At 39.5% G+C, this 25,565-nt stretch overlaps 1 protein-coding gene across 2 annotated transcripts; it reads right to left on the bottom strand.

Moving 5' to 3' along the window:
- Nucleotides 1-1,135: 1,135 nt before the first annotated feature.
- exo1 (exonuclease 1) lies at nucleotides 1,136-23,785 on the bottom strand. 2 transcript variants are annotated; one of them, XM_042502349.1, is made up of 14 exons: nucleotides 23,720-23,785; nucleotides 19,545-19,741; nucleotides 18,460-18,579; nucleotides 16,243-16,366; nucleotides 14,814-14,951; nucleotides 13,760-13,972; nucleotides 12,440-12,627; nucleotides 12,179-12,281; nucleotides 11,359-11,554; nucleotides 10,632-10,818; nucleotides 5,692-6,226; nucleotides 5,463-5,552; nucleotides 3,509-3,705; nucleotides 1,136-1,382 (listed from the first exon to the last, which is right to left on the bottom strand). In XM_042502349.1, exons 2-14 carry the CDS (start codon nucleotides 19,703-19,705, stop codon nucleotides 1,271-1,273), a joined length of 2,364 nt encoding a protein of 787 aa, XP_042358283.1. In that variant the 5' UTR covers nucleotides 19,706-19,741; nucleotides 23,720-23,785; the 3' UTR covers nucleotides 1,136-1,270. The 2 variants fall into 2 exon arrangements, with proteins under 2 accessions (XP_042358283.1, XP_042358282.1); XM_042502348.1 differs by having other exon boundaries at nucleotides 23,571-23,770.
- Nucleotides 23,786-25,565: the final 1,780 nt, after the last annotated feature.

The raw sequence follows: 25,565 nt of genomic DNA, 5'->3' as shown, positions 1-25,565 counted from the left end.
CCCTTCTGTCACCATGTAAGCTGGCACTGCTCAGATCCTGTAAAAACGGTGAAGTCAAGGCTGCACTTCGAGCAGGCATGTGGTACTCTTCTATGGTGTGTCATTACAAAGTAACACCACCAACTACTGGCCTGGCATGCACACTACAGCGTTTTCAGAGACTTTGCCAGTTTTTGTAAGGCCATTCTTGTCTAATCCTGGCCTAAGTTATGAAAAAGACCTTGTTATTCCAAAAGTGTAATGCAGGCTCCAATTTTACTGTGGTGTACATGTTACAAAGAATTTAAATCAAGTCAAGTCAGTTTTATTATGAAGCCCATTAAAACAAATGCCTCAGAGGATGACATTCTGATGACTTACTTTTTAAAAAATATTCTTAACTATCTGTCTCTCTTTCTCTAGTAATTAAAGCAAATAAAGCCAAGGCTATTTATTGCTGTTTTTCAGTTTATATATCAATCCATTCAGATCAAATAAGTACTCTATTGGTATCAGTATCACTTTAAAGGCACTGGTATCCGTACTCATAATTAAACGATACCCAGCCCTACCAAAGTTAGACTTATTAAAGGTTTGACTTACAGGTTACTTGTAAATGGAGAATTTTAAAGGGTCAAGGACTGAGCCTTGAAGCACTCTATATGAAAAATAGGAGGTGGAGTCACCAAAAAACAGAAGCACTGCCCCCTATCAGCTTATCATGGGAGTACACAGGTTGATCTACTCAGAGGTGTGTGAGGGTCGACATAGATTCAAACTATAAGCAGGACTTCATAAAGAGATTTTTTTGTCAAATGAGTAAAGAAGCATACTCTCCATCTGACAACATTTGTGAAGAGAGAAAACTAATTATACAAGTATTCTCTACACCCCAAAAGCCCATACTCAGGCTGACAGGTGAAGATACTTGATACTGTATGGAAGACATGCCGTAGGAAGCCAGCCACATTCCTCAACATGCATGTGGGGGTAGGGCATTTTCAGCAAACACTCTATGCATTTTTACTAGGCGACACATTCTTTGAGTGCTGTGGTGAAAGGTAAGACAATAGCAAGAAGATGTGATGCAACCCAGCTTCATACCACTTCCTAATATAGTTAGAAAACACAACATTAATCACAAGATATGCTTACATCACAAGACAGTTGCTTTATTTAAAACTATTCATTAAGAAATACAGGCTAATGAGAAATCATTCACATACGTGGTATGTTTAAAAGCTTCACTCCCACACAGCGCTCAGCACTGCGGGAAACATTCCCGTGTGCATCAGAAACTGCTGATTAAATTCATGTCCGTCTGAGGTGAGCCTGCCGGCAGGTTGTCTTTGACTGGAGACATGGGCTTTCCTTTCTTACTGGGAATCATCTTCTGGGTATCCCTGAAAAACACAAGAGGACTGCTTTAGAGTTGTTACAAACTATGTCACTCAAATGTTTACGCTAGTTGATCAATGCTATTGATAAAGCATTGGCTTTTTCCTTGTCAAAGTTTTATTGCACTCAGTATGCATGGGTGGTATCACAGTATTACAGTATACCAGGGTATTTAGAAATCCTGAAGGTTTGTTTTTGAACTCCACCATAAATATAGGCACCTCTCTTTCTGTTAAAGTCACTGTATTGTAACACAATCTCACTTTCTATTATGTCAATGGCAAAACTGCAAGTCATCTTTGATTATAAATGCTAATAAGTTGTTCCTGGCTGCAGCTGTATCCTGTGAACTGCATACTGTGGTATGACAACTGATGGTTATCATTTCGCCTACATTTGCTTTTTTGTGATGACAAAGACCTGAGTGGAGCAGGCTTGGCAATGCAGAATGTAAAATGAGAAGCAGTTATAGGGTACATCTTGATTGTATCTTAGAAACAAACAAATCCTCACACATGTCACAGTCATGACTGTTGATATCAGTCCCAACCAGGACTGTAACAGTGTATTTGCGGTGAGGGGCAGGACTGTGGCGCTGAAGAAATTTCCCCTGCAGCGACTGAGGTTGGTGCAACAGCATGATGCATGGTACTTGCCCCTTTTTTTGTTTTTGTAAATGACTATGAAATGTTTTGTAAACAAGTTTTACTGTTAGGCTTTTATAAGGTACATAGTAAAGAAATAAATTACAAAAGTGTTTTTTGTTAAATACAGAACACAGAGGGGTAACGTGTTGCAATGAGAGGTGCAGCCATTCTTTTTTGCAGAGACACTTTGGTGGTGTCTGGTTGTTATGAATCTGGTTTTAACAGACGGCGTCACATCACTCCAGTCCTCACTTCCCTCCACTGACTCCCTGTTCGTTTTAGAATTGATTTTAAGATTTTACTAATCACTTTTAAAGCTCATTTGGGTCTGCCCCCAGTTACATAACAAAAATGTTAACCCCATATGAGCCAGTTTACAGCCTCAGATCTTTAGGTGGGGCCTCCTGGCTGTTCCAAAGTCGAGGCTTAAAACTAAAGGCAACGGTGTCTGCAATCAGTCATCCCCATGACCTTGAGATTTGAACTCCAAAATCTAATCAGGTCATCCTTGAGTCAAAGTGGATATTTGTACTAAATCTGAAGTAATTTTCTTAAGACATCATGATCACATGAATGGGATGGACAGACAGGCGTATGTGCAGAGAGATGGACAACCCAAAAACAGATTGCATCTGGCCTTGGCTATTGTTGCTGCTGCAGTGTTAAAAAACAAGTTGTGGTGTCTGCTTGCCATTCCCCGCAGTTGACTTATCAATGGGAAGGTATTGTGATGCTGCAGTTATCACGCAAGCTCTACAGAACCTTCATGGCACTGAGGTCACTGTCCGGTGCACACAGCTGCACACAGACTACTGTATGTACTGTGGATTGATTCACATAATGTGATACCAAAGCTCACAAGCAAGAGTTCAGCCCCAAAAACATTTAGCTGAACGCTGTTTGCAACCTGCTGAGATTAGCACAACAAGCTGATTAGCGTGCGAGTCAGTCACACTAAGGCAAGCGCAAATGAAGTAGCAGAGCTGGAAGACCCACCTGCGGGTTCCTGTTTGGCTACAACAGCAACAGAGAGAGACAGCTGTGTGTAAGACGAGGGCAGTGTCTGTTGTAGGGGATGTGAATGAAAATGAGCAGCACACAAATGCAAAACCACAAGAGGACGAACAGAATGAACTGTGTGCCATTACACCCCGAGTCACGACTGGTTAACAAAGCTGTCATTCACCAATGCAGTAAGATGAATGTTTGTAAAGTTAAAAAATATACCGTACATGTCAATCATGTGTGCAGGCAGTGGGAGTGTAGGATGAGGCATCCAGTATGTATGGATACATCCCTGATAAGCATTCAGATGATGTGTTTTGAATTTTTGTTAGAACTATCAACTTTTATAATGTCCATCATGTTTACTTGGCAACTTTCGTTTTAAACAAGATTACTCAAACTATGTAAAGAAATGGAATAGAATCATATTCAAATATTCTCCTCATTTACAAAGAAACTTGAGTAAGTTTGTCTTTTACTTTTTGAAGCTGAAGTTCTTCCAGAGGCTGCTGATGGTGGCCTGGACACCAGGGTTGTTCTCGTTATTAGAGGAAAAGGTTTTTTTCCCTGAACCCAAAGATTTTTTCCTCAGTCCGCTGGCCCTGGCTGGGCCCAACTTTGGCACCTTCCCTGCAGGACTGTGGCTGCTGGACTGTGGCTTCAACAGACCTGAAACCTGGAGGGAGAAACACCATGCAGGAGAGATGAGATTAAAACAGGAAAACAAACACAATGTTTTACTGCTGAAAAAAATGACTTGAACTTCATTTTTTTCTTCACTGTGAACTGAATAACAAAATCCACAAGTGAGTGACAGTGAATAGCAGTCCCATGTCTGTATGAAGTACAGGGCCAGGACAATGTTAGCCAAGCTTAGCATAATCACCAGCAGCAGCTGCAAACAGCTAGCCTGGCTCTGTCCAGTGATATAAAGTACACATACTAGGGCTGGACCCAAATACTGGGGTATACGTTAATTGGGTAGGTATTGGTTTTTTAATTTAGGCATTAGGATATACTTTTCTCTTTTCACTGTTTGTGACTGTGAAAAGATTCTCTCCATACCCTTTCCCATGCCCAGATCCCCAAAAGCAGTCGCTGTCAGCCGGCCTGATTAGGTCACCTGCGCCTTAACAGTCTGAGTGAAGCTGTCAGGTGTTTAATCTCCACTGTTACCAGTGAATTGTCTCACAAAAATAGCATTTTTTTATAAACCAGGTTTTGTGTTTGTATTTTGTCACCTGGTTTATTGATAATAATACTGTTTAGCTCTTTGATCACCGGGGTCATAGTGACTGCTGGTAGCCTGAGCTAAGGAGAGGGGGATGGCTCAGCAGTCTGAACTCCTCTGGCTGTTGCTGGGTGATCAGATACTGGTAACAAAGAAATGGAGGATTGGCAAGTATTAATTATCCTAGAGATAGGACTTAGGTAATTCTGGCACACCTCTATATATTTTGCCATATAGATATTAATGTTGGCCTGAGGTTTAAGTGTAATTTCCCTCTCCTGGTTTTCCGTAACCCTATGCAGTGGATGAGTCTGATTAGGGAGGAGCGAGGAGGGGTTATCAGAGCCACCTAGACATTGACTGGACTGACTGAAACACTGGATAGGCTGTTGTACTGTGTAACTGTCAGAGTTAAGACACTAAAGTGTCTTGACTTTGTGTTTTTATGGGCCATGTGGTCATGGTGATGTACAGCCACTCACACTGCAGAAATTTAGCAGATTGGCCGGCTGCGATTACTGTCCAATGGTGTGCAGTCTCCGCCTACTCAGGTGCACTGTAATAGTGCAGACCCACAACCTCCATTGCACCTCAGAGATGAGACAACTCTGTCCCTCTTGTCTGCGTATTGTACGTTACATACAGAACGGTGAGGTGGCATAACAGCGCCTCATTGTTCTGATGTAAGGCGCCGTTATGAACAGGCTGTGTGAAAGTGTCTATGGTTCTACAATCACAGAGCATGTAGACTAGTTGTTTGTAGAGTACGTATAGCTTTACTCAATTATTGTGGCAGTATATTAAATATATATTTATTTCCAGAATTAATCACTCTTTTTACAGCATATTCATAACATGCTTTCCTTATTAAGAACATTACATGAAGAATTTATTAGTTGGATGATAATAGTAACATATCAAGCCCATACTAATGAAATTATTTTGGGGTTAACAGCTCTATAAGGTTGACACAACCCTCCTCCATCGCAAAGAAATTTTGGGAACACAATGGGCTTTTGCATTTCTTGATAGGACAGATTGAGTGTGAAAGGGGGAGAGAAAGGAGGGGATGACATGCAGCAAAGGGCTGAGGTCGGAACCAAACCTGCGGCTACTGTGGCGAGGACGTAGCCTCTGTACCTCTGCCCCCACAGTTTGACAAATTTTACAAAATGTCAGATGTAACTCAGGCACGAACACACCTTTGATCCGAGCACACAGGCTTTCTTATCTGCTTCTGTTGAATGTGTGGGACTCTGCTCTGCCTCAAAATCTTTGCCTGAGCTCATTTCCTGAGGAAATACATGAAAGTCATGTAAGAACACAGAGACATGCAACCAAAATAGCCTTCTGCACTTTGCATACCCACTCATGGGCAAACAGGGGGTGGATAGAGATTTATAAAGGTAGTGGGGATTTCTATCAACATACACAGGCTGCATGGTTCTGGTGGGAGGAGGAAAAGCTGGAGATGAGGACTTCTTCTTTGTGGCAGATGAGGTTAGGCTGCGACTGGGAAAAGTAGGCGCTGTCCTGTGAGCAGGGGGGCTCTGGGTGATCATCCTTTTCCTCTGGGTTTCCATCGGTGGAGGAGTGACGTGTGGGTGACGTGTCCTCAGAGAGTCTGTGGTACTTTGTGGACGAGGAAAAACTCTCCTTCTTATAGTGAAACTGCTGCAGGGCACTCAGGCCTGAAGCGGACTTTGCCATTTTCGATGGTTCATTTGAGGAGGAGCTGCCAGACCAGTGAAACAGCCTGAGACCCTGACTGGCTGACCTGGGAGATGTGGTGCTCGGTGATGGAGGTGGGCTGGGGGTGTCTATGGATGGGACATCGGGACCATTGCTGTCTTTGGTCTGTGTGCTGAGAGAATTGTCCTGAGAGGGGCTCACAGCCTGAGGGGAATCCTCTTGAGCACACTCCTTAGAGCTGAGGCTGGCTGCTGAACTGACACGGCTGAAGAATCTAAACATGGGAATAAAAACAACCACATCAGGAGAATGTTCACTGTTAACCCTTCTGCAAGTTAAAGGGATAGTTCGGATTTTTTTTAAATGGAGTTGTATGAGGAACTTATCCATGGACAGCATGTTACAAACAGTATATGTCAGTCGGCACAACATCAGTTTGGAGAAGCAGACAGGGTTCTGACATGGAAGCTAAGCAATGTACTGCCTTGGACGGGTCAACCACAAAATGTATTTTAGCCACCTATAAAAATCAAGATCAGGTTAAATGTATGCTACATTGAGAGTATTTTCACTGCGTCACTTTAACACCAGACAGTGATTTCCAACAGGAAAAATGAAGCCTTTATATTGCTCCCTTCAGAGCCTGACTCCATTGAGAAAAACAGTAATTTAACCTCACTGAACATAGGAGCTGCTGGTCTGCCGCTGCTTTGATCAGTTAGTTAGTTTGTGTTATGGTGTGACTTTAGTGTTTTAAAGGGTTATTTCAGATTCACCAAAGGCACCAATAATACAAACTAACTAACTGATGGAAGCAGCAGAAGACCAGCAGCTGCTGTGTTCAATGAGCTAAAATTGCTTTTTTTTCTAAATGGGGTCTGGTTGCTTTGACGAAAGCATAGACGGCGATCTGTAGCAGTTATCAGCTTCCCTGTTGAAATGGGCCATCTGACAGAAAGGTAAGATGGTGAAAATACACTCAATATAGTGTACACTAGAGCCCATCTGATATATCAGATTACCTATATTAGCCTTTCACAGACATATCAGAGACTATCAGTATCGGCGTGTATTTTTACCGATATGCACCGATAAGAAAACTGTTTCTTATAGACCATATAACGCAGGAAACGATGCTTGGGTGATTTAGAAATGGTTGCATTATATAGTTAGTCCAGCAGAGTGCACTCTGACTTCATTCTTTAGACTATTCTCAGCACTCTGACAGTGGAGCAGTCAGTCAAGATAGTTTTCACGGTAAGCCACATTGAAATATCTGTTCAGTTAATAAACAATGCCCTTTAAGGTAAAAAACAATGCAATTTTGCAAACGAACAAGACGGTCTAAGGTCCCAGGGTGACGGGAAGAGAAGACTACTAAAGTGCCGACTTTATTGCTATTTAGCGGCATTTCGGACCCTCTCGGCAGGTGTTATATTTAAAAAAGGACAAGAGACACATTTAACAACTTATTTAGATAATCAAGGAACAAGGAGGAAATATACTGTCATTTATTCCCATGTACGATGCACTCAGTAACTGCAGAACACTGCTGTAAGCGGTCAACAGGCCACCGTCTCCCCCCCTCTGTCCTCCTGAGCCGTGCGCGGGTGCGAGCGTGCATGCGTGTTCGTGAGAGACGGTGACAGGCGAATGAGAGGAGATGCTGCTCGCAATCGAATTCAGGTGTATTGAGTATTCAGCATGGTTATGTTGAAAGAATAAACTGATGTCTGATGTTTGATTGTTTCTAACTCCCAACAAGCAGAAAAACATGTTAATATGCAGAGATCACAACAAAGCCGTTAGGCCTACTTTGGGACTGTTCTGTAGCTGTGATGCTTCCTAACATTTTGGGGAATGTTTCACTCCGTAGTTCGACTATAACATTTGTGGAGGTCTAAACATGCTCAAAAACTCATGATTCTTGGTACGCACATCTGGACTGGTGAAAATTTTCATATTTTGGTGGTTTTGGAAATGGGTATGGCAAAATGGCTCCAGAGCGCCCCCCTACGTGTAGCCCCAATGGCCTGTTTCACCTACAATTACGAAATCCAGTACACTTATGTATCGTGCCAAGCCGCACAAAAAAGCCTCTTGGACCTACCCCCCAAACCCAACAGAAAGTCTGCCATTTTGAATTTTGTGTGTGTGTTTTATGCGTCCATTCTCAACCCCTTGGTGAAGAAAACCTTCCCGACTGAAATTTCCCATTATGTGGCGTACAATTTTGATGTTTTGCAAGAAAACAGGACATTATTGTAACTTTGGTGTACATTGTCCGATCTGCCTGAAACCTCATAGGCTTTATTAGGATTCCGCCTTGAACACATCTGTATGACAATATTGATTAGTCATAAAAGCGCCTCCGACTGGCAACAGGAAGTAAGCCTTGAGGGTCAATTATCATTGGATATACACAAGCCCCCAGGAAGTGTGCCATGCTCTGATGCAAACTTTTCATAGTGGCTGAAAGTGGAACTACAGCGTCACGTGATGCACACTGGCCCAGACAGACTTTTCCCCATTTGCTTAACATTGGGAAAGAGACGTCTTTAAATCACTGGATGATTTTTTTTTGAGACATGTTGACTTTTCAAAACGCATTTTTAAATAGCCATTATTCAAAACATAAAGTCCTAAAGACGTAAAATGCGCCATTTTCCGGATATAGAGATATTTCTCCAGACATAAAATGACCACGCATCGGACCCGCGGGACTCCACCGTGTGCACGCGCATGTAACTCTTCTCGCTTCGTGCTGGGCGTAGTCATGGATATTTTTGAATAATAATTCATCATGTCTACCATCTTACAACACATCCACACGCTGTTGGCTGTAAAGCCTGTAATATGGACGTCTTACCATGTCTGTATCAGAGACCGTATATATGGTCTACGGTCTGTATTCAAACAACCGGTTATCAGTGAGCAGCGTGGAGCTCTGGTGACAGTTATTAAACGGTACTGAAGGGAGTATTTACTTAAAGTCGAGCTGTGTAATAATACACGGGACAATGTTACAAGGCACCACCTTTTATTATATTTTTGTGGGCACAACACTTTTAGATTCTGTTAATTTAATTTCGGTTGTGATTACAATATGATTCCCTGTTAAGTTGTATGTATATTTGTGTGTGTATAAAGAGATAGATATACCATTATCTGATCAGCACCGCTGTCGTTATACCGTTGATTAGTGGCTGTTGCTAATAAGCTAAGCTACTACAAGAGGAATATTCTTGAACGAGTGCTGTTCGCTTCAAGCACTTGGGTCATCTGTGTGAGTGAGCCAGTGAGTTGGAGTCAGTGCTCGGGTACACTCGGCTGTCGTTAATCACTTCTACAGGGTCCAAACTCTTTGAGTATATTATTTGACCTCCACAGAAATGAGAAACCTCTATAGCTTAAGTCCCACCAGTACCCCGACAAACGGGGGGGGGGTGCAACCCCTTAAAACGAGGGCTTTAATTTTTATTTATTCTGTTCTTTTTTTATATCTGTGTGAAATGTCCAAGGGCAGAGGGATGTCGAATGCTGTAAAGCCCTCTGAAGCAAACTATGTTTTGTGATAATAGGCTTTATAAATACAATTGAATTGAACTGAATTGAATTGTTAAACAAAAGTTGTTTGTTCAAGAAAGCAGCCTTCTTAGTACTTTTGCATCGTCATATTGGTGCAAAATCCACATAGAATTGATCTATTTTCATTCCAGCTCAAAAAAATTCTATATCAGTCACCATATCTGTGCATTTTTCCACCATAAAATCGGTTTCGGTCTCAAAAATCCCATATTGGTCAGGCTCTAGTGTACACTTAAACTTTTATTAAAAATTTTTAAGGTGGGACTTTTTTAGGCAGCTAAAACACATTTTGCTGCTGAGCCACTCCATAGCAGTACATTGCTTAGCTTTTGTGTCGGACTCCAATCTACTTCTCCAAACTGGAAGCGTGCTTACTGACATCTACTGTTTGTCATATATCAATTGGATGAGCACTCCAATATGGTTGTCAAGAAGTCAATACAGATACTAATCATAACTAAAAAATTCTATTGGATATGATACTCATTTGCAACAGTATTGATACCAACAGTGCCTTCTTCACCTCCTCACTTACACACAACTCCACACTCAGCAGCACTGCAGACAGGCAGGCTCACAGTCCCTCTCCTCACCAGCAGCTGAATGCGTTAACCGTTTACACAGCTCTGCATCAGGCTAGCGACATTTTTTGTGTGTGGGTGATTTTTTTGGTGTGCCACGTTCAACGTCATGGAGAACAGGCAAATGGTAGAAAGCAGCATGGAAAGCTTTATGATGGTTTCTTTTCTTTATTTATCACTCACTTAGTCAGTCTCTCTTTCAAACTCAGTGTAGAATAATGTGGATCATTGTTTTCGCGTTGCTTAGGAGAAGAAAGATGGTAATTAGTGGCGGCGCATCATTGCATCTTGCCAAGGAGCTGAAATTAGAGCACTCACCTAGGTGTTGTGTTTCCATCGATGCTGATCGGAAACAGAGGCAATAAATGCCCATGCAGATTGTACATGTTCCCATTGCATTAAAAGGCCATATGTTAGCAGGTGTGAGGTGTTTTTTGTGCAGTGGAAACTGGGCTAAACTATGTTTTGTTTTTTAGTTAATCAAGCTAGTTAGCCCTTATTGGGAGTCACCTGCTGCATGTGGTTTGGCCATCCTCCTCAGCTTCCTGGTTCCTCCTTTGAAGCAGGGTGGCAAAGCAGTTGCGTGGCCGGGGCGGACTGGTTAATGTTGGCTTGTCTGGATGCTGGTCTGACCTGGATCGCTTTTGACTGGAGCACGAGTACTGCTGCAGCACATCCTCGTCTGATACACTAGAGTCTATGGGAGGAAAAAGACAAGTACAGTTCAGAATTGTCTTCATTCCATCCATCCATCCATCTTCATCAGCTTATCTGGGGCCAGGACAAGCTGCAGTTCATGTTTAGTTAAGAAAATATGAAAAAATAGAGGTCTGCACTCTGAGGAAGAGCGTTTCTTAGCTCCGAACATCACTTATTTTCGCAGAATAAAATCCTTTACGGGGAGCTCCCTGGTGTGCGGACCTCTATTTTTTCACATTTTGGTTTATCTTGGATCCAGCACCCACTACGGGATGCATCTTTTTGATTCTCTGTGCGTAGTTAAGAAAATATCCCATTTTTAATTAATATACTGTAGCAACAAGTCACAAAAAACCCATTTATATCCTGTGGAGATGAGCAGCTCTAAATCTATGCAGGTCAGTAAATTTTTCCACAACCTTACTTGTAATGATCATCAGCTATCATCACACTATCAGATGTTTGTGCAGCAGAGTATCTGTTTACACAGACTGTCAAATGAATACAGCAATCCAAACACTGCATGTATACAGCTTACCTCGAGGTCGTTTCACCTGCAGCTCTCTGCAGGACAGCCTGCGAGCATCCAGGCTGATGATTCTCTCCTTCCCCCTGGTGGACGGAGGCATGTCTGGGGAGGCAGCACATGTTGGCTTTAAGCCTGCTCCACCCCAGATACTGGGCCCAGTGGGGGCCGGTGAGCTGTTCCAGCTGCGACTGCAGGGTTTAGAGAGCTAAAAGGAAAATGTTCTAAATTAGAAGTTGTTCTAAATTAAATGTAACACTATTTGGATCATCAGGTCTCCTTTAAGCCTCTGAAACCTGGATTGAAATTAGTTTTCTTGGGGTGCTATTAGTTGCCTTTCACAAGCTATTTGGCCATTTGAAACCTGAGCAAACTGGTTTGATTTCTGTCATGGGGAAAAAAAGGCAATGACCTGCTGGGCTGGAAATGTCCCACAAATTGCAAGAAATTAGTAAAAGGTGACAAAAAAACTTACCTAAAGACTAGTTTTAAAAAAAAAAGAGGAGGATTAATCAAAAATGCATGACATAAAACAGAGGGAAATGTCCCAAAAACGAATTTAACATTTAAAGTTGTGTTACAGAAAAAATATATAACAAAATATTTAAAATAAATCTATTTTTGGGCACTTTTTGTAGGTCACTTTTATGTTTGTTTATTTTACTTTATTATGCTTATTTTCAGGTCATTCTCATGTAACTTTTTAAATATCCTTTTTGCTAATTTCTGGGCAGTGTCAGTGTTAAGTTGCTTGTTGCCTTATCCCTGTGGTTTTAAAAGAAGTCAAACCTATTTCCTCAGGTTTTATATGGTTAACTGACTGATTTGATACCTGTGGAATGGGCTTGTCTGGGCTGAAGTTGTCGATCTTCTCCATGGTGTTGATGTCGAGGTTTCCTAAGGCCATCTGGAGGCCCTTCTCATCTCCTAGATTACTGGATTCAACATCATCAAGGAAAAAATACTGTGCCAGTAATGAAGGAGAACTTACAAATTCCCATTTCTAAATAAAATATAACCAATGACACTTAACTGTTTCCAGTATTTTTCTAAAGGTGACACCATGGCAGGTGTGACTCAGGCAGAGGGATACAGTCCAGCGTAGCTGAGGATGGCCGGATCGATGTGCTCTGGGTAGGGGTTGAGGGGAACGACCTTCCTCCTCACGGGGTCAAACACCAGCTGGTAGAGGAAGGTGTTATTGGCTCTGATGAATCCCTCGATGTACTGCTCAGGAACAACTAGATTCATCTTGAGGTACTGGCCCATCTTTCTGATCACCTGACAGAGAAACCACAGCTCAATATAAACCACCTGCCACAAGCCTGAATTAGTACAATTACTGATTGACAACTTTTTAAAATATTTTAGTTCTTTTCCTCCAGTCAACCAAGATTTTCTTTGGTTAACTATAGAGGCTGTGACACATCAGGCCCACAGTCGGCCATCCGCGCGTGTTGGGCCCGATGGTGTGAGTCCTTGGCCCTCGTCAACCTTTTTTCAGCTGATTCACCATGTTGAATTGGCGGCAGCAGCTGTGGAGTCTGTCGATAATGTCAATCACTCTGATTGGCTGTTCAGCTCAGAGCACAAGAGAAAGGGGAGTGAAAAATGTAAACAAATGGGGAAAGTTAAGAAGGAGGGAGTGAGTGAGGTTGAAACAAAATTGTTATATGAGGACAGATTGTTTTTCCTTTAGCTATCAAGCAACAGAAACATTTCCTGATGGGTTGTGTTGTTGTTCACCAGCACACAGTAAATAAGCTTTGTTCTTTCAACATTGGGTTGTGTTGTTCATATGCTAACTATTACAGACTATTGCAGATGACCACTGTCTGTTGGTATGGAGGGGTATTTCCTCCTCTCATGCAGGTGCAGAACATACTGTACACACTTCTTGGCTATCAGTTTGGTGAGTTCCTGTGCAACTTTTTGGTCAAAATGGCGACATGAGGGCAACACAGCGGTAGGCTTTTGTTGTCGCTAGTTCTCTTATTTTAGTTTTTTTTGCACAAAGCTATAGATAAAATATTAAACAGTAAAACTGCAAAGTGAAGTTAACTGTGCAGGAGAGGAGAGAAGCACCCCATCAAATCAAAAAGTGATTAAAACCCAGTAAAACAAAAAGCAGAACAAAAAGAACAAGAAAAAAATACATCAAAACAAAATAACATCAAATAGATTAAAAAAACATGTAGCAAAAAAGAAAAAGAAAATGAAAAAATAAGAAAATACTTAGGACAAAATTTTGAATAATTTAAATGTGCAATAAATATACATATTATGCAGGTTTGGTGTGTCAGCACCTTAACTCTCCATGTCAGTCTATTCTTCTTAAAAGCGAGGAACATTTGGACACACCGCTTCAAATGAATGCATAATCCAACTTCACTCTCTCGCCGTCTGATCTCACCTTGAGGATATCAGGGTCTTTGGCCAGTCGCAGCAGTTTGCAGGCCTTGCCAAGGCCGATGCCATGTAGAGAGGCCAGGTAGTCACATCCAGAGAGGATGCACATGTAGCGAAACTTCTCCTCTGTGAAAACGTTCCCCAGAGAGCGACATCGGCCCATGTTGCTTTGGTCTATCTCCAGGCCGTTGCCTTGCTTGTCCATTTTAAGGATGACCTGCATGATGGTGAAAGGTGTTTGATTCAGAGGTCAGGGACAATGCAAGAGCAGCAGTGGTCTGAATAATAATATGGTATTTGCCAATATCACTATTTGTTCCACAGTATGATTACAATTCGTTTCAATTCAGGAGCCTGCGATCAACGAGACTACATCACATGCGCATTTAACACAATCTGTTAGGAAGGAAGCTGCCACCCTTTCTGTTTTGCTTTTAACAGTAGGGTTCAATGTGTTAATTATGATGCAACTAAGGTCTGCACATAATGCGTTGTTTTTGTTTTTTAAATCACATTAATCACAGCCAACATTTCTGTCTTTTATAGGAGGCTCTGCCGAGCTGAGTTTTAAAGACAGAGTGATGATACTGGCATCACATGAAACTAAATGCTTTAAAGTTGGGCAAATTCTCAGTGATGGAAAAACAGAGTCCTTTGACCTCTGACCTCCAGATATCTGAGAGAAAATGGGTTCTGTGGTTATTCATGAGTCTCCCCTTTACAGACATGCCCACTTTATGCTAGTCCCATGCAGTTTTTTTTTGCTCTCATTTGATTCGTAATCAAGAAATTCTGGTAAGGAGTGCTATACCCTATCAATGTCAAACTATTTTGTAATGCAAAATAATGTTATTAAAAACATTGTATCAAAAAATGCAATTATTGCAATTAACTATTGGAACTTTGCATTTTATTGCAATTTTAAAAATGTATCATTTGACATCCCCAGTTTTAACCATGGAAGATAAAAACAACATAAAGAACTGTAAATAACTGCAGCCTGTTCAGTGCAGTAAAGTTTAGTTTAAACTGGCACCTGTGGATCTGGTACTCGATACCTTTTTGCAGCCAAATGCCAGCAGGTCAGAGTCCTCTGTGATGACAGCCTGGGCCAAACCAGATTTAGAGAGGTACGCTAACTGAGCATCAGCTTCATACGGGGCCACAACACAGTCCACTCCTTTCGCCCTTGCAGCCTGTTTTGAAAAAAAAAAAAAAAAACTAAATTAAATATTTTCATAACCGAAGTTAACATGCAGCTTTGAAGAGAACTGTAGAAGGCTCTAATGGGTTTTGTGAACTTCTGCAAATGTATTCTGAGACTTCAAAATGATCAGGCAGTTTAGCCAAACTTTTAAATTATTACTGGATGGTAAATACTGCACAAGCCAAATTCAAAGAAAGTTGGGAGGTTGTTTGAAATATAAATAATGCTAATAAGGCTGTTGTAACAAGTCCTAGAATGTGTCTTGGCATTGTCTTGTTGGAATGAGCAGGGACGTCTCTGAAAAAGACATTATCTGGATGGCAGCATATGTTGTTACCCATGATGCCATGGGCTTACCATGTGGACACAAAGGTTGTCTCCCAAGGGGCCCCTCCCTGCAGCTCCTTACCATATGAAGAAAACATAATTCCGCATTCACTTTCTATGTACAGTATTCATCTATGGTTTGCTAATTTATTTATTTCTTAATGTATTTACTTATTTATTTACCAAGTTCAGCCTTGTACACCCAGGAGGAGTATCTCCTCTCTGACAGTCAAGTTGGTTCAAAGCCGGTCATCCTGAGGTGAGTCCTGTGGTTCTGTCAGGGGATGCAGTTTCAGCTAGAGAGCTGGTTGTTCTATCCAGGACTTTGACGGGTCTGGCTGGTACTTTGACCAACAGCAGGGCTAAGGTTTGCATCCTTGCCAGTGATGCCAATTTCATGTTGTGTGTGTCTAAAAAATGCAAATATTTTCGCCTGCTTTTCGGAAGTTGGGGTCAACGTTTTTTCTATTAATGATTTACTTGGCTTTTACACTATTGGTCTTTGTCAGGTGGCTTATCACTCACAAAAGCTGCCGTGCTTTGGAATACACACACATAACGTGTAGAATCTTTTCTCTACTCCACTCTACAGTCTGTTTGACTATGTGGTGTGTGTTGTGTGTGCCAGGGCGAAGCCCTGCCCGAGCCGTCGAGAGTAGACCCAGACACAGTATGAAAAAAACATGATATGAATTACATATGCATATTTACTTTATTTTATTTATAAATAAAAAAACATGGCCCTGACTTTTTCTCTATGAAAAGTGACCTTAGATGACTGTTGTGATTTGGTGCTGTGTATAAAATAAAATTGGTCTGACTATTCGGGGGGGGGGGGGGGTCTTCTTTGGGGGGCAATATGATGGTAGAGGAAACATTGCATGTAGGGAGCAGCCGTCGAGTAAAGAAACTTATGATTTACTGTAGCCTGCCAGGAGATAAGAAGTTCTCACCTTAATAAGATTATGAGCCATGGCTGGGGTGATGTTTACACAGCGGGAAAAACAATCTCTGGCCTCGGACAGTTTGCCTTCACGTAGTAGCTGCCGGCCTCTCTGGAGGTTGCTTTCTCTGCGCCTAAAAGATGCATGAAGGAAACAGAATTAATAATGGAACACTTTGCACTGGGAGACGTTCTAACAGCACTTAAAACCAAATCTGAGTCGGATTTTCAAACAACATGAGAACTACAGAGAGATGATTAGTCCTAAAACAAAAAGCTATGTTTACAAAAAGACAACTGTGTGGAGGTAGTTATTCTGTGGTTCCACTGTGAGGAGCAAAGAGAAAAAGAGGACAAACTCTCTCAACTAGATTTTTAACACGTGGACCAAGCTTATCAAAAGTTATCAAAAGCTTGTTGATATCTCGCTGTCTTAAAGATAATGACGAATGAATTTCAGAAGAGCCGTGGCTCAGCACATGAATAGACTTCACTCTATCACCATGGGGCCAGGCATCATAACACTTGCAGGATATGTCCACAATCATACCTGAAACATACTCTGAATGTCCAACCATTAATATGTTTCATAACAATGTTGAACTATGTGTAGATTAAAAAAAAAAAAAAAAAAAAAAAGCTCAATCGGGGACACCACCAATTTCAAACATAATAGCCTTAATAGCCATAATAGCCTAGGACTAATAAGGATAACATTGTTACATTTTCTGAGACATTTTTCGTACCAAGAAAATCTCATACTGTTGCAACTCTAGTATGTGGTTCTGTGTAATGACCCATGTAGCCCTAACACCAGCAGGAAAGATGTCCACTCTCGTAAGCAACACAAATGCAAAAATGCGCCTATTTGGAGATTCTTTGGTTTTAAACCAAACGACAAAGTAGAGGGAAAGAATGTGAGGGAAGTGATTTGTAAGCTGCAGTGAGCGAGTCCAAACTAAAACCAAAGATCTCTGCTTCAATTTTTAAAACTCACCATACAACAGAATACATAAGACTGCTACTGACTGCATCCACAAAGCGCTGCCTGACCAAAACTCCTCCCACAGGGAACAATCCACCCTCATCATGTGGAAAAAAAACAGGCCTTTATCTGTCTTTTACCTATCATTCCATACATCAGTGTTATTAATTTTTGTTATTGAATTATAAGAAACATAAGCTGATTTGATCATATTACTGTAAAAATACCTCTTACTGCCTATACATTGTATCCACTTGTGGTTATTGCAACATATTGACTGTAAATATATATATATATATATATATTTATATATGCTTCACAGTGCTGGCAGACAGCAGTGAATGGTGGTTTTTTGTATGTGACTAAACTAATGCTGCTGATTTTGTTTGACATTTATCTATTTCATTTGCTGGTCTTACAGGGTGGTTTCCAGGCAAAGTCACCAACGCGTGCACACAGAGGGTAGAAAACAAATAAGAGAAACTGACAGCTTATGATGAAAACTACATTACTTGTTAAACTGCATGAACCACAGAAGTAACTGGTGAAAAATATTCATTATGTCAAAAGGGAACCAGTTAGCTCAAAGTGGATAATAATGATTTTCAGCACATTTCTGGATCATTTTCTGTTTTTTTTTTCATTTCTACTACTTCCTTTACTGCAGTAAAGGATCTGAGTACTTTCTCCACTATTGCCTGTTTGTTTAGTCACAGCAGCACACACTGCATCTCAGTGTACTGGCGTTACTGACAATCTCTCCTCCCCTCCTTAAGTGAGAAGCGCTGCTTCTGGGTAAATTTACATTTTACCAAACATCTACCGCGCTATGTACCTTGGTTACGTGCAGTAGATATTTACAGATTTCTTTGCAGTAAACGTGAAATTCCCTGTGGTACCCGACCAGTGCCACTCATAACTCATTATCTGAGCCGAGCCGCAAGCTGGATAAAACAAGAATTGGTGGCCATCAAGGATCAATCAAAGAACAGAGTTATAATAACTGATGGTCATACGCTGCATTCCACGACACAACATACAGACCTGATGCAAAACGAAACGTGGTCAATCACTTTATGTGATGTAGTGACGGCAGTCTGTAGCACAGAAGGCATGTTTCAGCAGCCTGACCTCATTCAGAGGGTGTAGACCCCCCCCCCCCACCTCCATTTCAAAAACAGATATACACCAATCACATAAATGATCTATCTTGGATATAAAACTGCTAACGACTGTACTCACTCTCTGCGAGCCTTTTCCACTTCCTGTTTTGAAGGCAGGTTACGTCCATCAAACACCAGAATTGGTTTGATACTAAAGGTCAGTAGCATGTCCACATATTTCATGCAGTACCACACATACCTGGGAATGGATACATTAAAAATTGTCAATATTGGTTTCCAGACAGTCAACTCTCATTACTAGATTACTGTTAGAGACATTTTTACAATAGAGGAAGTAGTTGTATATGGTTTAACTGTATTTGATTTGCTTGTTCAGTGCAGCATGCTGAACCCTGTAAAGCCTGAGCAAATTGGTTTGTTTCTTTCACAAAAAAGGGAAAGGGCAATGAGCAACTTATTAACAATATGGCCCAAGAATTAGAGGGAAATCTGTGAAAAAAAGTTACATGAAATAACCTGAAAATAGGCACAAAAAAGCCCCCCAAAAAAAGTGATTTTTAAAAAAAAATATGTATACTTTTTCTGTAACATAATTACGAATACAAAAATATAGTAAATATGAATATATTTTTGTTGCTTGTGTCACTTTTCTTAGGCTGTGTTCAGATGCCTTCCTTAAGCTGCTTAGCCTTTTGACCCTATGAAACCTATGAAACCTTGATTTCTTTGAAAATAAAAGAGAATGGATAAAAAAAGTAATGGCAAGTCTAGCAGGAAACATCCCAAAATTTCCAAGAAACCAGTAAAAGGTGACAAGAAAATCACCACAAAATCAGTGCACAAAAAGTATGGGGTGGGATGGGATATAAAAAAAATGTTCTACAACTATAGTTATAATTACTATAAGTTGAATTAAATAATATTATAGAAAAAAAATGTTCATTTGACAAGTAATTATTTTAAGAACATTTCTGGGTCATTTTCTTTCTTTTTTTGTATATTTTCAGGTCATTTCATTGTTAGCTTTTTAATAATTTCTTGCTAATTTTGGCACCATGTCTTGTAAAGCTGCTCATTGCCTTCACCCCATGTTTTTGAAATAAATCGTACCAATTTTCACAGGTTTTAAAGGGTTAAAGGACATGTTAAAGCAGTTCTGAACATATTTAATTTTGCATTCAGCTCGAATAATTAAATGCTTACTGATCAGTGGGTTCCCCTTTAGCGAGTTTCTCTGCACATGAGAATGCTCCTTTGTGCAGCCAGCAGTACGTGTCCACAGCTACAGTCTGGCCTTTGTATTTCTTCACGCTGACGGGCTCTGCAGCATCTTTGATGAACTGCAGCAGTCCAGAGATTCCCATCCTCACCTGCTTATCTGAGCCACGCTGATTCAGAAACTGGAAGAGAAACAGGGAAATACTGATTAACACACATACTGTTAATCTTCTCACAATTTTGGTGAGGTAAAAGATTTACCCAAGACACAAAACAGCTGCACACAGGGGCTTCATATCCTCACATAGTAGCTATGTTGACATTGCAAAATTATCTTAATCTTTTTACATTTAGTAGGTCCTGCAGCTTACACTAAAAAGTTTGTACTATAGTGTAACAGTATGCCCTGAGCAGTTACTGCCACCGCGTGCTCCGTGGAATATCACGTTAACTGAATTTACAAGTTAGGAGCACATGCCAAAGTTGTGATTGTGCGTGGGACATTGGGTAATTTCGATGTTACCCGAGTTGCCCAGTTGTGATGTTTCCGTAACAATTTCAGGGCTGTAGAAATGGCAGAAAGCATGGAAACAGTGTCAACAATTGCTGTAAAAAATGATATATTTTGTTCTTTTGTTCCTAATAGCTATCACATACTTTAAGTAGTGTCACATTTTAGTATCTGCATCAATTAGCTGTAGCAAGCAAGCAAACTTTGAACTCTAAAGCATGACAGGCCAGTATACTAACACTGAAAACATTATTTTACAATACGAGTTGCTGACTTCGCGTCCTACATGCATAAACATGGCGGTCCAATCAATGTTTTGTCAGTGCTAAGAAACTTTTTAAATAATTTACATATTAAGTATCAATTTTTAATTGAATGTAAAGTGAAATATGGTATTAACATGAACTGCTGTCAATGTATAGAGACTTAGATTATGTTAGGGCTGCAACAACGAATCGATAAAATCGATTATTAAATGTGTTGGCAACAAATAAAATTATCGATTTGTTGTGTGTGCGATTATTACGTCACACGCTGACTGACTGTTTATAGCACATGCATGGCGGAGGCAGAGAGGACGTTTCGTACAAAAACCAAAGGTTTGGGTGCACTTCACATTATGCAAAACAAGGAAGTGTGTGAGCTGTAAAATATGCAAAAGTGACACGGCATGGCACGCAAGCACGACGGTTACAATACAGCATCTAAAATGAAAGAGAGGAGGAGGCGAGCTTAACCAGGTAAGTCTTGACAAAAAACCACAGGTATTTTCAGTTTTAAAGTAAGAAAACGTAACGGTTTGTTGTAAACACTGTTAACATTTAGTTTTGGAATTGTTTCATGTTTGATTTTGTTGTTATTTATTATTTATGATTTAATATTATTTTGACAGCTCAGGGATGTTAAAGCAACCGTCTGTTTATGCATCAATGATAATCTGTGTTTGAGCAAAGTGATGGCAGAAAATTGCTTATTTTATGATTATTTCTATTTTTTTTAAATCTGATTCGTCGATTAATCGAAAAAATAATCGACTGATTAACCGATTATCAAAATAATCATTAGTTGCAGCCCTAGATTTTATATAAAAAATAATGTAAAAAAAATAGAAAAAATATTTTTTTAAAAAATAATGTATATGACCGGAATAAACTGGATAAAACAACTATTAATCTCTTGTTTAAATGCTCTTCACATTAAAATACAACCCATCTTCTTTAGCTTCCATGCTGTGAAAAAAGCTCATGAACACAACAAAGTTGGACGAAAGACTTTCCAACTCAGAAACTACAATCCTCCGACATCAAATTAACACAGTATTTCACCCTCTTTGTCACATATCTGTTACCTTGGAGATAAATCACAATGCCAGTCACCGAACACACCAGAGAAGGAGATCAAACTCTGTGATGTACGTAGTTTTCAACCTTCTGAATGTTATTTTCATAGTTATGTCCTTTAGTTGTTTTCTAATTTTTATGATAATTTAGTTCATTTAACCATGTGAAACCTGGAGCGATATCACTTTGTCTGTACTGCTTTCAGGTTGCTTCCATTGATTTTCAAAGAAATCGGGCTAATTTGCTCACGTTTCAAAGGGTTACCAATTCATTTAGTTTTCTGATTGCGATTTGACCGGTCATTAGTCACTTGAATGAGCTGCCATCAATCACTGTGGCTTCTGCCCGCTGTCATTAACTTTCAATCAGCAGTCAGAGCAGTTCAGTTTTAGCGACCATACTGTCTATGGATGTGACATATTTTCCACAGTGCAGAGGATTGTGGGTCAGAATGACCAGAAAAGCATGCTGGCTTGCAAACTACGAAATGCAACCAGATGTCGTAAAACATCCTGGTATTTTTGGCATACTGTATTTGATGTGCTCTATATCAGGACATACTAAATCTTTTTCTGGCATATTGAATAGCGTGGTGGTCTGGGTATTGGAGCGCAGAGTCAGACAGAAAATCTCAGGCAGCCAAAGGCACTGTCTCTCTCTTTTAATATTTTTGGGGGCAGTTTATGCCTTTATAAGACAGACACAGTGGAGAGATAACAGGAAACGAAGACCCCCAGCCTGGCTTTTTCGACACTGATTGTAAGGTCTTGTAACTGTTTTAATTTTTATCTCATTTCATTACAAGTCTGAGGATTGTCTTTAGAAACATTTGATAATATTAATACCATAACAACAGCATTTCCATTTTTCTGGTTGCTGAAACTATCCCATATTATCCTGTTGTCTGAAAAGAAACTGGGTTTGACAATTGATTTGTTACCCTGTTCACTTAATAATACATGGAATAACACAATCAACATTATATATATCAATATCTTCTGGTCATCTTCCTGCCACTTCTTTTTGGTTGGATACTTTTCAAAACATTTTGAAGAAGATGACACAGTAACAAAGTTATATATATTACTCATTTCTTACAATTCTAATTTCTTGGCTGATGAAAAGTATGTAATTTACTTTATTATTTTAACAAAATACGATATTTATAAAGTGCTTATAAGACTACCCTCCTTTTGTATATTAAAAGATACTAAAACTTTTGGAAACTTAAACTCAACAACTGTAAATCAGCAAAAACTATTACTACATTATTATAGCTACTGTTACTGCACTTTTGTTCTCTATATGAATAGTTATATTGTTGTTTTTTTACTTTACTTCTTTTTCTCCTCCTTTTCTTTCTGTAGTCTGTTGCCTTCCAAGGGATGTCAATTTGCAGTACTACTAACTCTGGCATATTTACATTTATTTTATACTGATGTCCATTAATATGTTGTGTCTCTTTTAAATAAACATTAAATTAAAATTAAATTAGATTATTTAGATATTTAAGCTTCTGTTTAGCAGAACCCAACGTTTTTTTTTAAATCGTCGCTCTTTATTTTCCTTAAATTGAATTTATTGTGCAATTAAATGTATTTTTATTTATTTTTTTATTATGAAATATAATTGAAATATAAGATAATGAAGTTCAAGAAAAAAATCTGTATCTTGTGGTTCTGTTAACGGTCAGTTTAGACAAACTATATTGATAAAAACCAAATTACATGCAGCCAACACATCAAATTCCTATTTTCGGGATAAACGTCTGTAAAGTAACGTCAGTTACCGGTTAACGTTAAGAAACTCTGCTGTCTTTATCCACCGAAACACAAGAGGGCTAAAGCTAGCTCACTATTTCAAATGGAGATCTCAGGTAACTGAAGACGCTCTTTGAGAATAAATGTGCGCCGAAAACCTTTAAATGTATACATTCAATCTTACTGTGTTATAAAGCCGGTGTGTAACGTGTGTTAATAGGTCAGTAAATCTTAAATTTTGATATATAATGTAGAAATTCAACGTACAAGAAGAAAGTCTCCGTTCCGAGTGTAACACTGGTGTCATTATAGTTTCTTTTGAGTGCAGTGCACGTACAAACACAGCTGATTTTAATGATTAAAACTAAACGCGAAAATCAACTTATGTCAGGTAACTTACGTCAGTGTTAGCTGAACAAAGTGGACGGTTCCTTCGCTTTTTCAACCCTAACGGTGGTTTCAACCGGTGTCCGCGTGGGCTGCAGTCAGTCAAGGCGACACACACACAGAAGCGTTATAATGTCAACTTTAACGAATGCCTTAACTTACTTATTTTCTGTTATTTTTATCCGCACACCACGGCGGCTAGAGGACAGAAGCAGAGGCGAGTTTGGTTTTAGCGGCAAATGAGGACTCAGTATGAGCTGCGGCGATTGGCCAGATGGACAGAGAGGGCGGGACAAAGGAAGAAAGGGTGCGCTTAAAAACGTTACCGCCATACCGCGTTAACATGTTCTTGAATGAACGACCAGTTTCTTGTTTACCATGCTGTGGTACAACCATGGACGTATTATAGTGAAATCGTACAACTCAGACTCAACAATACCTATGATCTCACCAACTCATATGTGTCTATCACCTCATTAGGGTTAAATGACATACCCCCCCAACACACACACACACACACACACACACCTCCCACCCACCCCCGTGCCAAGCGCTATAGGTACAGGTGGTTCCCGCCCGCCCTCAACTCTACACCAAATGCAGGTGAGTATTCCGAGTTCAGCCTGCAGAGAGGCGTGTTTTTTTGTTTTTTTTCTCCTTTATTGAATACTACTACTGCTGCTACTACTACTACTACTACTGCTGCTGCTGCTGCTACAACAACTACTACTACTACAACTAATAATAATGTAATAGTAATAATAATAATAATAGAAATCAAAATAAATCTTATCTTACATTAAGAGATCAAGGAAGCACAGAAAAAAAGAAATAAGTAATTAGGAAGGGGAATATAGATATTTGTATCAAAAAGAATATTTCAAGGCATTGTAAATATCACAGAGTGTAGATACAGACTTTATAATGACATTATATACAGTCTTTGGTAAATGCTCACTGTCCTCATGGCCTTCTGATTTGTCAGTTCTTTTAGTGTTTCAAAATACAGTTTCACATCAGGTTTGAACTAGTGAGTATTGGGAGGCCTCTTAGTCCACTCGCATTTATAGATATAAAACTCAGCTTATCATTTTTTTTTAAAATGCATGGCCTTTCTAGACCATTTTCTTCATAAAAGAAGATTTTTTTCAAGTTAATCTTTGTCCCACATAATATTTCAAAAACATTTTAAACATCAGTCCAATTTATTATTTTTTTTTTTACATAAATGCATTCATAGAATAGGCCTAGGTGTAGAATAGGTTCAGTGCCAGTATACAGAATACACAGGATTCAGAAATGGTTTATGATTACAATTGATGTTGGTTAAAAATTAAACTCAGTGAAAGCAGAAAATCATATTAATGTATAATATATTTCATAGCCTGATTTTGAAAAGCACATTTTGTGTGCAAAGCGGTATGAGTGTGAGTATTTGACACAATACTCGCAAAAAATAATATTGTATCAAAATCAATGTTGCTGCTAATCACTGACATATCCTAGGCTGTGATGGTTAAAAAAAGTGTGCAATAAAAAAAAAAAAAAACACGTAGTATTTTGAAAATAATTCTCTTTTGAGTGTGTTTTTTTTCTTTCATCTAAAAACATAGTTGCATCATGACAAAAACCTGGCATTTTAGGGTTAAAATTCTGGAAATTAATAAATAGTTGATATTTATGATCAGGGCTGATGTTGGTTAAAACAAATAAAGTCAATAAAAGTAGAAAATCACATTATTGTATAATTTTTTTTCGCTTGATTTTGAAAAGTGCATTTTGTGTAGAGAGTGATAAAATTGAATGTACTATTAAAGCAGGCCCTACTTAATATAGGTTTTTATTTATTTGTTTATTTATTTATTTATGTTGTTGTTTTTTGATAATCATTTGTTTTCTAAAAATAAGACAAAGTAGATCCTGTTTGTCACACTCCGGTACGGCAGGGGGCATTGTGCGCCTGAAAGCTGGTACTGCGTCCCACCAACAAAAACGCATCGAGGAAGAA

This window comes from Plectropomus leopardus, chromosome 15 (genome assembly GCF_008729295.1).
Source record: "Plectropomus leopardus isolate mb chromosome 15, YSFRI_Pleo_2.0, whole genome shotgun sequence".
Taxonomy (NCBI): Eukaryota; Metazoa; Chordata; class Actinopteri; order Perciformes; family Serranidae; genus Plectropomus; species Plectropomus leopardus.
The sequence above is the reverse complement of the archived record's forward strand: the minus strand, read 5'-3'. Positions and strand labels throughout refer to the sequence as shown.